Here is a 15077-nt window from a genome sequence, read left to right on the forward strand (position 1 = left end):
CAAAACCACGCGCTGTACAGAGGAATGGGACAAAAGGAGTGTGACACCCATACAAACACTTACTAATTACAGAAGAAATGTACTCTGCTTCATTAAGACCCTGCAGCACTGGCCTCACCAAACTGTGAGATGAGAGGAGCCAATGTGAATACTGAATGAACACTGGACTTCCTTCCAAGGCCATCCGCGCTGATCTCTATGTTTTACATCTTAGCAGATACTGTTCACGAGTTGTTGTAGCTAAAAAAATCATTTGGTAGCCAGTCTCAATGTGAATATTAAATAAGCCAATATTTTTCACAATATGAATAGATGAATGAGTGAAGGAGAAAAAGGTTTTATTGAGCTCTACGTGCCTATGTCTATGCTAACTGTTAGGAACACAAATCTAAAAGCGAGACAGTCCCTACCCTCGAGGTGTTTACCATACGAGTGGCATATGAGGGGAGTGGGATCCCAAGAAGGAAATCTGGAGAGTCACAGGAATGGTGAGTGGGGCCATCGGTTAGTTGGTTGACATGGTACTGTGTCCGGAGAAGGAAGTGGAAAGTGAAAGCCTGGGTGGACAGCTGGATGTGGTATGAAGAATGATCTGGTCTGAGACCAGTTAAATATGAGGGCTATGGGGAGTTTTTACTCACACACACACCAATAGATACAGCTCACACCCAGGTCAGAAGTTCTAAATCCAAATGGATTAACTGCCAAGGTACTAGAGATGCCATTGCTAGTCCACAGCAGGGCACATGGCGAGATGTCAGCTATCGTTTTTGTCGCTGAAGAAGCGTGAAGAGGAAAAAACAGGGCTGAGGACTGAACTTTAGGGATCATGAGCATCCAGGGGACAAGGAGAAGAAGAAGAGCCGAAGAGAGAAAGATCTGCCTGTAACGGACCAGAGCACTGCTGGGCTATGCAGAGGATAGCACCCAAAGCTAACCGTCTGACTTTCTGAAAATGTGCTCCTGCACACAGAGTTCTCCCACAAGCCTCTCAGCTACTAGCCCACAGCCGGTTCTCAGTCATCGCTGCTTAGCGGGGAGTATACCAGGCAGTTCAGGACGTGCCCTGTGGAGTCAGAGCTACTTGCAGGCCACATGACGGAGGACTCGGGTGCAGAAGGCTGGACTGAAGTGGCTACATCATTTGGAGGGACACGGGTACAGTTTCAAGTGATTTCAAAAAGAAGAGGGAGACGACCTATGGAAATGTTTAGGTATCTAAGGAAGTAGAGGGAGGTTTCCCTTCACATGTCTTCTTTCGGGAGAGGTGAGAGAAAACTGGGGCACCAGTAAAGGCAGCACGTCTGTGACATAAAGCACGCTCCCAGGCTGGGCTGTTGCTGCTCCTCTGAATCCAAAAGAATTGAGGCCTATCTGCCCCAGGCAGCGGCTCCATCAAACCCAGATTAACAGCATTTCCAGACATAGGCTGTTTTATCAGCCGCAACTGAAAAAATCTTGCTTTGATCTGGACTCAAGGCCAGGTGCAATACTCTGCCTCTGTGGCCTGTAGAAGAAAAGACACAAATTCATGTTGTAAATACCAGGAGATAAAAATAAGATCCAAAAGCAAGGTGACACATGGGCTAGTCATCCAGTTATATTAATCTTGACCCAATATAATGCACACTAATGGCCTCATCCCTAACCCAGACCTCAACCTCCAGCTGAGCCTTTGTGCAGACTCTGCTAATACATGGAACTAGGGCTAGTAATAGACAAAATTAAGAGGTAGGTGAAGTTTGTGTCCCTCAGCACCCTTCCCTGGGGCCTATCCCAGATAGTCCATTGTCTTTAGGTCTCATACCCCCCCTGAGACCCTGAGATTATCATTGCCAGGATGTTTTCCATTCCCATAGAAATTCATCTTTTCTATATCACATTTCCTCAAGACCCAATACCATTAAGTAAATAATTAATTAGTAAATGACTCCTAATTACAGAAGAAGAAAGAAAACAGGTGCATTTTAACCGATACCTCTTAAGCCATACCCCTATTCTTTATTGTCTAACCCATTAATGGCTAATAGGTGAGAATTTCAAATCATGTAGAAAGGGAAGATGGCACTATGGAAGGCTGGTGGGAAAAGGGAGGCCAGCTAAGGAGACTGAGACCCTGTGGCAGCAGCAATGTCCACCAGGGTCCCGGCCATGTAGACCAGGTTAGCTTTTCCTAAAATCCCTCTAAACTTAATTGATACAGGAGTCAAAGGCTTGAACCAAGGCTTTGAACCAAGTGCAAAAATCCATCACGTAAGAATTCAGGAGCCATTCCCTTGACACTGATGTGCCACTATGACAAACACAGTAGCAGGAAAGCTGTGCCCAAGTGAATCAAAGCTGTATCCTTGTCGAACAGCCTTTCATTTCCTTTAGATAATTGCTGAGTAATCTGAGTATCTCCTTTCGTCCTCATCATGAACCAGATTTAACACCACGCTGGCCTGATTCAAGACTGTCCAGAGAAGAGGAACGATGTGGATAAAGTCACATGGCTAGTCAGTGGCCTATCTACCACTAGAATCAAGGCCTCCTCATTCCTGGTGCAGCGCCCTCTCCACGCTGACACATTAATCAGAGATGGAGGAATCTAGGTGGCGCCATAATGCACAGAGTGCTAGGCCTGGAGTCAGGAAGACGTGAGTTCAAATGCAGCCTTAGACACTTATTAACTGTGTGACTCTGGGCAAGTCACTTAATCTCTATCTACCTCAATTCCTCAACTGTAAAACGGGAATAATAACAGCATCTACTTCTCCAGCTCATTGTGAAGATCAAATAAAATAAGCTGTGAAGTACTAAGCGCAGTTCTTGGCATACAGTAGGTGTTTAATAAATACTTGTTTCCTCCCCCTCCATACACACCTTACTTTTAAGGGACACTGCCTCCTCGGAGGGTAAAGGAAGGGTTGGATATGACCAAAAGAAGATTCTCTACACTTCCTTTAGAGCTCGGTAATAAAACAACCTTTAAGAAATAGTTTTCGGTTTCTTCTTTGTGGTTCATTTTGGCTGTGAGGTGGATCCCTTTCAACTGAAGCTCCCCAGGCTTGTGGTTACAAATATAAATATTCCACTCCTTTGAAATAAAAAAAGACAGCAACACTAACAGAAGCTGAGAAAAGACCAGCCGCTATTGCAGAAAGCTTAACTGCAGCTGGTGGGTGCGGTAGGGTGTGGGTGCCATCCTTGAACGCGTGCAGAGGCGTCCAGACGTCATTCTTGGAGCCACATTGGAAACCCATGGAAACTACATATGTATGCAACCCTGAGCGACACAACAGTCTCAAAGAATTCAAACTGTGCAATCACCCGTGGGGCAGTGGAGAGGCACATGGTGGGCATGAGCAGACTGCAAAACATTAAAAACAAAAAAGTTCAGAGAGTATAAGATAAATGTATGAATGATAAAGAAAGTAGGCTGGCAAGACGAGAGGGATAACTGATGGACAGCCCGTGGGCACCACTGGTTTCCCCACATCACAAGAACTTAAGCGAGATCCCCTAGAAAATTGGCGAAGGCCTCCAGTGGTGAACTAACTTATTGGAAGATGGAGAGAAGAGTCTCGCAGGATGTGCAGGCATGGATGGGTTGTCGGCTGCTTCACTGTAAGGAATACCTATATCCTGCAGTGTGTAATGTTTAAGAACCGGCTTTGGGGAGGGAGGAGGAAGGTGTAAAGCGCACACTTTTAGCATTCTGCATTATTAACAATTTTTTCTATCACTTTCTTAAATCTAAGTTATTGACAAAATAGTAAATCAAGCCTCTATATGCAGCATGTGCCAATTTCTGAGGTGAAAACGCTCACACAGAAAATTTAACAGCCGTCTCCACTAGTTTGCTTCAAGGCAGTGCACCCCTGCTGATGGGATCACAGATCCATTTGAGTATTCTGAACAGGTCACCCTATGTTTGGAGGATCATAGGGCTAACACTAAGGTTCTGTGTGTCTAACACAACTGCAGTTAGCAAGACTTCTGCAAACACAGCAATTTTTAGGACAAGGAACGTGTTGATATTCTCTGGAGTGCCACTTCATGCTGGGAGAACAAAAGAGATAATCTGCACTAACCTCATATATGGAAGTGAATATAATGACTAAATACTATGAATACTGATTCAGCAGACCATGGGATCATAGCTTTAGAACTCTGCAAATGAGAAAACTGAGGCCCAGAAGTGAACGGACATGCCCAAAGTTACACAGCTGATACATATCTGCAGCAGAATTTGAACCCAGGTCTTCCTGACTTTAAATCCAGCACCTTATCCATTATACCACACTGCCTTGATAGATAACACCAGAGAATTAAAAAGAAAAAAAGACCCCATGGATCTTTTACAAATTTGTTTATTTTTGGTGAGCAATCATAAAGCACCTACTCTGTGCCCACATGCACATTTAACGTTGATGACGTCTAATTCACAGATCATAGATTCTGAGCTGAAAAGGATCTTAAGGATCACCTAGTCCCATTCCTTCATGCCGCAGATAAGGAAAGTGAAGGTCAGAGAGACAAAGGTCACGGTGTAGGAGAGCAGAGCTAGGCTTCTGACTCCAGATGTGCTCCTGCCATTACACCAGGCAGCCTCCTTGTTCCATTCATCTGGCCTCCCCAGCTCCCAGGGGCCTTCTCAGGGCCGGCCTGTGCTTCTTATTCTTCCAATTAAGACAAAGAACCTCCTCTGACATGTTCTGATTGCAACTGTCAGTAAACAAGGAGCTGTCAGAAGACAGGACCTGAGCAAACGGGAAGCATGAGGGTTTTGAGTGACCACATCAACATCTAGCATCGATGAACCACCAAAGTTTCACACGTAGAAATTTCACCCTTTCATGGTGCCTGTCTCCCACCCTTCCAGGAAGCATTTTTTTGCATTTGATGTGAGGTGAGGTGGGTTAAGACACAAGGTACTGAGGGGATTCAGAATTGCAGTTCAGTTTCCTAGTATCGTCCATATATCACCCACAACTAGATGCCAAGAGAAAGAAGCCCAAAGATTTAAAATAACAACCAACCAACCTCAGTCAAACTTCAGTGAAGTTATTCCCTCTCCACTCTAGTTTTCACATCAATTAAAGAACAGTATTTGTTTCACCTTGTCCCCCTTCTCACCCCTCACCACTGCTTTTCAGCTTCCTTTTATCTATTATCTTCCCTCAATAAATTCCAAGTTCTTTGAGGGCGGGAACTATCTTTCTTCTTTGCATTTGTATCTCCAGAGCTTAGCACATAGTAGCGCACATCTGGCACATACTAAGTGCTTAATAAATATTTATCGACTGTATAGGACCACACATTTGATTCACCCACTTACCGAAAAATCCACCAGACTGGGTCAGGAGAGGATAGCTCCATAGAGTAACGTCATGTTTAGGAATACCATGGCCAGTTGCAATCTCTTTTGTGTTAGGTAACCAGATCAGGGAACAAATCTATTGAAGATGTAAAGAAATTATAGAATTGTGGCCATTTTTGTTTCAGTCATAAACGAGTCTGAAACACAGTCTAAATAACAGTCTAGAAATGGTAATTTCTATAGGGAAGAAAGTCTGTTCTGGTTCTACTCATTCAAACCGCTGTAGAACAAGGATGCCACCTATACCCTTGAGTAGGGTGTGAGAGGCACTGAGCTGGAACTGGCCTTTTGTCCAATTTCCCTGGCAAAGCAATGGTGAGACTGAGGAGGAGACGAGTGAAAAGAGACAAGTTAAATGATGAAGATAGCATTACTAGATGAAAGAACTATACAGGAAAGCAATTTGGGCAAATTGACATTTTTGCATAGTCAGTAAGGAAAGGTGTGATTCGGACCCTACACCTCACCACAAAATGTTATTTAAAATACTGGAAGAACCAAAATGAACTGAATTCAGAAGAATTCAAATCTATTTCATGAGTGTACCTGTGATTTGGTACATGGAGTCTGGATGCTGCTCTCGGTGTTTATATCCCAGACGTGTAAATGTCCGTCTTTCATGCCTCCTCTGACAGCAAGGATTTCAGACTGCCAAGGACACCAGTTCATAGCCTTAAAGTGTAGATAAGTTTTCATTTTTTAAGTTCAAAAATTCTGCACAGTTAATAAAGAAATCCTTCCCCTTTCCAAGAACTGAGGACCCTATGAAACGGCATATGTATCAATTAGGCCAGCAGGTCAGTCTTAATTAGGCTAGTGTCTAAAGACAAATCTCCATTCAAGCTAATTACCAATCAACCAACAAATATTTTTGAGCAACTACCATGTTCCAGACATCAAGCTATGCATTGTGGATGTAAAGAAAAGCAAAAACATGGTCCTCACCCTCCAGAAGCTTCTGTAGGCAGCGTAAATGCTGGGGGGAATTTCAGAGAGGAGGAGCTAGAAATGGGGAGAACATTACATACTGACCTCCACACACACACCCCACAACTGCATGACAGTTCTTCTGTCACTCTCTGACTCCAAATTCCCCACAGCTGCCATTCCGGCCCCCAGCTCCGTCCCCATCACCTTTTCTCATCACAATCTTATCTGCTACTTTCCTGAGAAGACCAAAGTCATCCATCATGAGCTTCCTCATCTCTTCCCTTCTTCTACTCCTCCTTTCTTCCTTTCCTTTGGCCTCTGTAACAGCAATCATGCTGGCATACCCAGGATAACTGCTAGCACAGGTTGTTAGATCTGCTTTACTAGGAAAGCAATTTTAAAGGGGTCAATGATCTTTAATTACATAAAATACAAATGGAGAAAATAGAGAGAAGAGAAATAAAGCGCAACATACAGATCTCTACTGCATGAATCAAAACAATACTGCTATATATACTTTACATTCACCACTGGATGGAGAGAGTCGTTACCTCTGAGGAGTCGAGAAGCTCTGAACATATGACCACTCAAGAGTCTGGACCAGGAAATCACAATGCCCTTCTCATAAGCGAGCCCCCAAAGCAAAAATCTCACCTCTCAGAATATACACTCTTTCAGCTAATAGGCTCAGAGCCAGAAGGCATCACAACTGTATTGGTAATTAAGGTGGGGCTTTTTTTTTCCACTGCTTTCTCTTTCAGAATGCTAAACTAATCAAATGCCTTTGATTAAGTCTTACTAAGGTGCTAAGCCCCAGGCTCACACCCTTTTGCTGATTAGGTGTGAATCCTTTCGACTCTGAACAGGGCATAAAAACCCAAAGGTTAGCATTTTGTCTGGGGGCTCTCACTCATTGGAAGAGTGTCTGTGTAGAGACTCTGGGTAGCTGTTAAGGAGCCCCCTGGCTTTGCAGAAACCCAGATGTTTGGTTTGGGAGCACACTCATGGAAGGAGTGTTGAGACTATGGGCAAGCCATAACTGTCCCCCCGGCTCTGTAACCCAGATAGATGTTGGTGATTCTCTGGTAACTATAAACTGTGATTTGAATCAGACAAGGTCTGTATGTTGATGTCTGTAATTTGCTCTGAAGTTCAGGGTGCTGGCTTTTCCTCCCGAACTAAGTGAGTTATATATGTATTTGTGATTAAAATGAGATTGTTAAACTCTTAAAGTTACTTTCCTTAGTAAAGCAGATCAAAGAACCTGTGCTCGCAGCTCTTGTTGCTGGTCTTGTTGGGTCTTACACCGCAATAGCAGCTGCTAGCCACATTGTTGTTACAAAATACACAGCACCCCTATTTGTTCCAGGGATCCATGGCTTTTTAGATTATGTAAAGCCAAGTATCCTGGAACAAGGGGTGGAATATATTGGTAATTAAGGTGTGACTTTTTTTTACTGTTTTAGAATGCTAAATTAAGTGTCTTTGATTGAGTCTTACTAGGTGCAAAATCCCAGGCTGGTTAGCAAACTAGTTTGCTAGTTTGAGAGAGATGGGAAGGCCCCAGGGCCCTAAGGGGAGCTGCTAAGACCAGAGCCAACAGTAGACACCTAAGTTCTGGTCGCTCAGATGACATTTGATGATGTCTAAAGACTGTATAAAAAGAGAGAACAGAGTTGTTTGCTTGAGGCTCTCACTCCTGGAGGAGTGTTGATGTGGAGACTCTGGGCAGCTGCTCTAAGAGCCTCCTGGCTCATCACCCCAGACGTTGATGCTTTTCAGGTAACTATGAATTATAATTTGGTCTGTTTATATTGTGTATGTCTGTAATTTGTCTGTATTTGCTCTGAAGTTCAGGTTGCTGGCTTGTTTTCCTCCTGAACTAAGTGAATGATATTTGTATGTTAGATTGAAATAAGATTGTTAACCCTCTAACGTTACTTTCCTTAGTAAAGCAGATCAAAAGAACCTGTATTAGCAGCCTTCTGTGTGTTGGTTGTTGTTGGTTTTACACACCCCACAACTGCTGCTAGCCGAATTGTTGCTACAACAACCCTCCTGATTCAGTGCCTAATCAGAAATTAACAAAAAGTGTGTAAGCCTTCCTACAAGCAAGCAAGCTTCCCTTAATGGGTTCCACATGAAGCCTATTGATGGGTGGGGGAAATCTAATTCCCCATTAACCTTACAGCCTCAGAGAACAAGGTGGTCTGCCTCCTTATCAAAGCTAATGTCACTAGACTCTGATGACTCTGGAGGAGAGAGTGAGGCTGGTGATTTTGCACAACTCTCCCTCACTTAACTCCAATTCATTTGCAAGTCACAGCATCACTTTCCTAATGTCATGGTCCTCTTAGAGAACAAGAGACCACCACCACCAACAACCCATGGCCAGGTGTGGCCCAATACTCCTCCATGCTACAACACTGCCCAGTGTGAACCAGATTAAAATGAAATGGAAAAGCAGTTAAAATAAACAGTTATCTAATATTTGGGTTTTTAACTCAATATTCACTGGCAGGGATCTGTATACATAGTTTACACCCCCAACATGCCTCTTTGAGTTTGAAACTACTGTCTTTCCCCATCACTTGCTAAAGTACTATACTCTGGGGAAATATGACATAGTATAATGGAAAAACTTCTAGACTTGAAGTCAAGAGAGATGGGGGTTCTAGTCACACTTTTGCCACTTATTGGCTGTGTGACCATAGGCGAGTCATGTAACTGCCCTGAGCTTATACGTCCTCATTTATAACATAGGCCTAATAATGCCTGCAGCACTGACCTCACAGGGCTGTTGGGAGACAAGTGAGTTAAAGTATGTAAAACACCTGGCCAGCCTGGAATAGCTATACAAATGTGCACTATTATTATTTAGAATGGGGGGGTGGGGTAGTGAGAATAAGCTCCTTAAGGGCCAGGGCTGTTTGTTTTCTCTTTTTGTCACCTATTTTTGTACCCTCAGGGACTAATACCTTATAAGTACTTAATAAACATTAATCAAATTGTATTTTTTGAGGTTGTTTAGTCCTTTTTCAGTTGTGTCTGACTCTTCAGGACCTCTTTGGGGGGTTTTCTTGGCAAAGATACTGGACTGGAATGTTTTGCCATTTCCTTCTCCATCTCATTTTACAGAAAAGGAAATTGAGACAAACAGGGTTAAGTGACTTGCCCAGGGTCACTAGTAAGTGCCTGAGGCCAGATTCAAACCCACAAAGATGAGTCTTCCTGACTCCAGGCCTGGCACTCTACCCACTACACAATCTAGCTACCCCAATTTGTTGAAGTGAACACTCTTTAACCAAAAAGAGCTCTGACTTTCTTACCTTCACTGCTGTAGAATGATGCAGGACTTTTAGTGGTTGACAGGATTTGGCACCAGGATCATAGGGCCATATATTCAATAGCCCATCAATACATCCACTGGAAAGCAGCTTACCGCTTGGTGACCACTTTAGGGCACATATAGCTCGCTTATGGCAAAGTGTTCCAATATGGCGCTGAGCCACACGAACATCATAATGATGAATATGGCCCAGTCTTGAACCACTGTATAGAAGAAAAGAAGCATGGTTGACCATCGCCTCCCAGACTACATTCACTGCAAGAATTCTGAAACCATCAGGAAAATACAAAGAAGGGACTTCCAGTAAATCAGTGATAAATTATCCAAAGATTCCCTAGAATGATCTTTAACAATAGATGCTATTATAATGCTTGTGGTAGCAAAAAACAGAGAATGGCTAGGAAACGATGGTATTTGAATATATTCAAGAGTTTTTTATGTATTTATTTAATTGTATTATTTATTATTATATTTATTATTAATTATTAATTTTATAGTATTCTTAGTTGTGGTCCCAACTTTTTGATTTGTTCTTTCTCTTTTTTATTAATAAAAGTTCTCCCTAAGAACTACTTTGGCTGTATACCCCAAATTTTGGAACCTTTTCTCATCATTTTCATTATTTTTAATGAAATTTTCTATTGCTTCTATGATTTTTTCATTGATCCAATAATTCTTTAGGACTGTTATTTAGGATTTGTTTTTTTAGTCTCTTGTTGATTTTTAATACTTTTTAAGGACTCTTTGATATAATTTTGCTGCATTATAATCAGTAAAGGATGTGTGTACTATTCCTGCTTTTCTGCATTTGTGAGATTTTTGTGTCCTAAGACATGATCAAATTTTCTAAAGATGCCATGCACAGCTGAGAAATATGAAGACTCCTATTTCCATCCAATAATTGCTAAAGGTCAGTCATATATAATTTTTCCAAAATTCCATTTATGTCATTAACTTTCTTCTTGTTAATTTTTTTGTTTAGATTTATCTAGGGCTGAAAGGAGTACATTGTGACATCTTATTATGATAGTCTTATTGTTGGGAGCATATGTGTAAAAAATTAAAATAAATTCATAGCGTAATAAAGAATATAATTAAATATTATTGTGCAGCAAAAAATATGACTATAGGAAGATTTGTATGAATTAATGCAGGGCAAAAATAGAAACTAGAAAACAATATATACACAGTGAGTAAAAAAAATATGAATTTTAAAAATCATTAAAAGGAACTCTGAGTTGAACTCTGAGTAAAAGAAAAATAATGAAGATCCCAAAGAAAAATAATGAAGTATACCTTCTCCCTCTTAACAGAGAGGTAAGGGACTATAAGGACAAAATTTTGCAAACACTGTCAAATACAGAATCTGTAACAGATGCCCTTGTGAAAAAGAAGGGTTCAATCTGGAAGAACAGTAGGAAATGAATGTCATCTAAAGATAATAGACATTAACAAAACATTTAAAAAAAAATATTCAGGGGTGGAGAATCTGTGGCCTCGAGGCCACACAGGGCCTTCTAAGTCCTTGAGTGTGGCCTTTTGACTGAGTCCAAGTTTTACAGAACGAAACCTTTTATTAGGGGGATTTGTTCTATGAAGTTTGGATTCAGTCAAAGTGCAGCACTTGAGAACTTAGCAGGTTCCCACTCCTGTTGAATAGATGCTATTGGTCACTTCTGACCCATTTGGAAATCCTTTATATAACTAAGAATGAAACTTCTGCCTGAAATTTCCTCTTCAGAGATAAATTAGTTTATGTGACAGACCTAAAAATTTTAGATTAAGAAATAGAACAACATTCCACAAAACTTATCCAAAAGTAATGAAAATCATAGCAATAATCACATGATCTCCAGGATGACCACCAACTAGTGTGTATGGGAAAAAAGCCCTACTAAAGAAAGCTTTTATTTGGAAGGAGTTTTACCTTTAAACAATATAATCCTGAATACTGAGCCCACAGGTTTCAAGAGGTGCATTTGCAGAACGCACCTGAGATAATCAGTTAGACCATTTCTACGACTGAATACCTGAAGACATAAAAATACGATGATTTTTGACTCCTCGATCATTTAGATTAGTTTTGCTAACCCTGTCCCACTGCTCAATTACAACACACACACACACAATCTGCAAGATGTTTAAGCATCATTGGCTCCATCAGTGTACCTCTCACCTGCTGAGGACAGGGTGATTCCAGCTCAAAGCCCCAACTACTGAAATATGACCAACAATATTTCTCAGCTTCTTGTTAGTCACCACATCCCATAACTGGGGTAGAAAAGAAATAAAGAGGATTATAACCACATCAGTGTTTTATTGGTGCTTCTACAATCCTAATTCAATCTGTACAGGGCTGGCTATTAATAGATCAGTTATTTTGAGGAGGCCTGTGTTCTGTTGGCTGATAGTCAAGACAGCATTGGTAGCCCCAGTCACACTCCCTCTCTGGGGTACTTGTTTCTTGTAAGCTAAGGGTCTCCTAGCCAGCAGTGTTGCCGGTATTCTGATCCATATGATGAATGAAACTTTAAATGTTGTGCAACTCTTCCTCACACCAAATACAGGGCATAAGAAGAAAGCTTGACCCACATCAAAGGAAAGAAAGAAGAAAAAGAAAGGGAGGGAGGATAACTCCCAGGAAAGAATTTTAATGCCACCTCCCCTTAATCCACAGTATCCACAAGCCCTTCTCCTATTCAAGAGCTTACATTTCATATTAACCTACCAATTAAAAGAAGCTTTGAAAGAGCAAGAAATTGTTGGTCCAACATGACCGAAAGAGTATATAAGAACAAAACAACCAGTACTTGTATTTCTCCCTCACTGGTGCCAATGGCCAGACAGGCTTCCTCCTTTATCCAGGAAACTGATGAGACATAGTTGGACCAGGGACTCAGGTCTATGCTCCCCATCCTTTTATGGCTTTCCCCATTCCAGATGTGTACAGCAGACCCAAGGGCAAGAGCAAGGAGACCTTCAGAATTCCAGTCAAGGATGTTTAGATCTGATAGGAAGGAAGGAGGGAAAGAAGGAAGGAATGGAGAGAAAGAGCTATAATAAATCACTTTCTTTAGCAATAAAGAATCCTAAAGTAAATATCTCTCAGACTTACACAAGTGAGATGAAGCCATTATCTAATTTTCTCATGCATTTAATCTTAATGTTGTGAAGTATGAGGGGGCAGGCGTTATTACTGCCATTTTACAAATGCGGATTTGCCAAGCGAGTGACAGGAGAAGAGAATGGAACCCAGATATATACACCAGTGGCAGTCCAGGAAGCAATTCCATTTTTTGGTTAGGTCCAGGCCATCTGATAAGAAGGTACCTTAAGTAGCAGGACACTTTACTATTTTATTAGCATGAGCAACATCCCACACAGCTCCCCGCAATTACAAACATGCTGCTCTTATAACGTATCATATAATGTATTTGGGAGGAGACATCACCTCTACCCCACCTTCACCAGATGAAGATTGATTGTCAATGGAAAAGAACTATTCAATTTTTTGTTTCGGGTATTTTTGGAGACAATGAGAGTTAAGTGACTTGCCCAGGGTCACACAGCTAGCAGGTGTGTGAGGGTGGATTTGAACTCAGGTCTTTCTGACTCCAGGGCCAGTGCGCAAGCCATTGTACCACCTAGCTGCCCATTATTCAATTACGTAAAATAAGGTTTTCAGCATTTCTTACTAGTCTACGCTATTAGAAATCTCTTGCTACTGAAATAAATCATATTTGATTACTTTTTAAAATGCACCAATCTAGATTCTTTATCTAAGGGACAAGCTGCTGTCTTGATTTCTACCTCATGATAATCACAAAAAACAGAGCCAACTCTCAATTACTCATACCTAGGGCAGCTAGGTGGTCCAGTGGCTAGAGCACTAGACCTGAAGTCAGGAAGACCTGAATTCAAATCTGGTCTGAGATACTGGCTGTGAGACCCTGGGAAAGTCACTTAACCGCAGTTTTCTCAATTATAAAAACAAAAGCACCTACTGCATAGGGTTGTTGTACCTATCAAGTGAGATATTTGTAACGTATTTATTCCAGTGCCTGGCACTTAGTAAATGCTATATAAGGGCTTATTGTCTCTTTCCCAACTATGTTTCCCCACCGCATATTTTTCCCTCAATACTTCTGTTAATACTATCTCTGTTTTTGTAGCTTCATTCAGGCATACAAAGATCCTCTCTTTTCCAAACAAGCTATTTAACTTTCTCTCATTAACCCAGCAGAAATTTAGTGTGAACTAAGTAGTGACCTCAATCCTTGAGAGGGCGGGACCTGGGCACTGAGTCTAGACTGCCCAGTCTCAAAATCAGGTCGAGACACGGCAATCTAAAGAGAAAGCCTGCTGACACAGTGGATAGAGCACTGGACCAGCTTAGAAAATTGCTCACTCTGTGACCCTGAACAAGTCACTTACCTCCATCTGCCTAAGATTCCTCATTCTACAATAATTTTTGTCAGATAAATATCACATATATGTATGTAATTTATTTTATTTTTCATTTTTCATTATTATAGCTAGCACTTATATAGGGATTTAAGTACCTTAATATGTTATTTCATTTTCTCTTCACAACAACTCTGGGAGGTAGATACTATTATTATGTCCATTTTACAGATAAGGAAACTGAGGCCATTTAATTGCCTATGGCTATGACAACAAGAAATTTTCTAAAACAACAGCATCTAAAACATCCCTATAAAAGGTAAAAAAAGAAAGCAAAATTGTTTAAAATCCATTGCTACAAATAGTAAAGATGCATCTTCAGTCACAAATATTCAGTCCATATACTGTCTCATTTCTATGATATGCTCAACATCCTACACCATTAGTTTTTTCATTAGATTGCTTGACCTTGACCCAATTTAGAGTCTAGACAACACAGACTCGCTGCTTGGGTCCCAACCCCCAAAGACCCCAAAATCACCATGTCACTGTGTGCTCTGGATCCCCAGTGAACCAGCTGCAACACACTATTTTATCTTTGGTTATTTTGCCAGTTCTGGCCAATTCAAAAGCATCTGTTTTCAAAGGGAATGGGAAGAGAGGAACAGAGACAAAGACAGAGAAAGAAAGAGAGAGAGAGAAGGGAAGAGAGAGAGACAGAGACAGAAAGAGAAAGACAGAGACAGACAGAGAAAAGGGGAGAGGGAGAGAGGGAAGGGGAGAGGGAAAGGGAGACAGAGAGAGACAGAGAGAGAGAGAGAGAGACAAAGAGACAGAGAGAGACAGACAGAAAGACAGACACAGAGAGACAGAACTTGGCTAGAACATGCCTTTTTGGTTTTATTATGCTCTTTAAATCCATAAATACACATTGATATTTGCATATAAATATAACCATCATGCTAAACTCACCCGGGAGAGTGAATCCCTATTTTGTGAATTCTTTTCACAAAGTATTCAATAAATATT

General features: G+C 41.3%; 1 protein-coding gene across 1 annotated transcript in view; it reads right to left on the reverse strand.

The window, feature by feature from the left end:
• Window positions 1-1406: 1406 nt before the first annotated feature.
• CDC20B (cell division cycle 20B) overlaps window positions 1407-15077 on the reverse strand; it is a 35385-nt gene continuing 21714 nt past the window's right edge. Inside the window, exons 5-10 of the mRNA XM_036746733.1 lie at window positions 12455-12651; window positions 11821-11915; window positions 9625-9847; window positions 5912-6037; window positions 5324-5441; window positions 1407-1507 (exon numbers count right to left, since the gene is read on the reverse strand). Coding sequence (XP_036602628.1) covers window positions 1407-1507; window positions 5324-5441; window positions 5912-6037; window positions 9625-9847; window positions 11821-11915; window positions 12455-12651 — 860 coding nt within the window. The remainder of the gene's footprint in view (window positions 1508-5323; window positions 5442-5911; window positions 6038-9624; window positions 9848-11820; window positions 11916-12454; window positions 12652-15077) is intronic.

This window comes from Trichosurus vulpecula, chromosome 1 (assembly GCF_011100635.1).
Source record: "Trichosurus vulpecula isolate mTriVul1 chromosome 1, mTriVul1.pri, whole genome shotgun sequence".
Lineage (NCBI taxonomy): Eukaryota > Metazoa > Chordata > Mammalia > Diprotodontia > Phalangeridae > Trichosurus > Trichosurus vulpecula.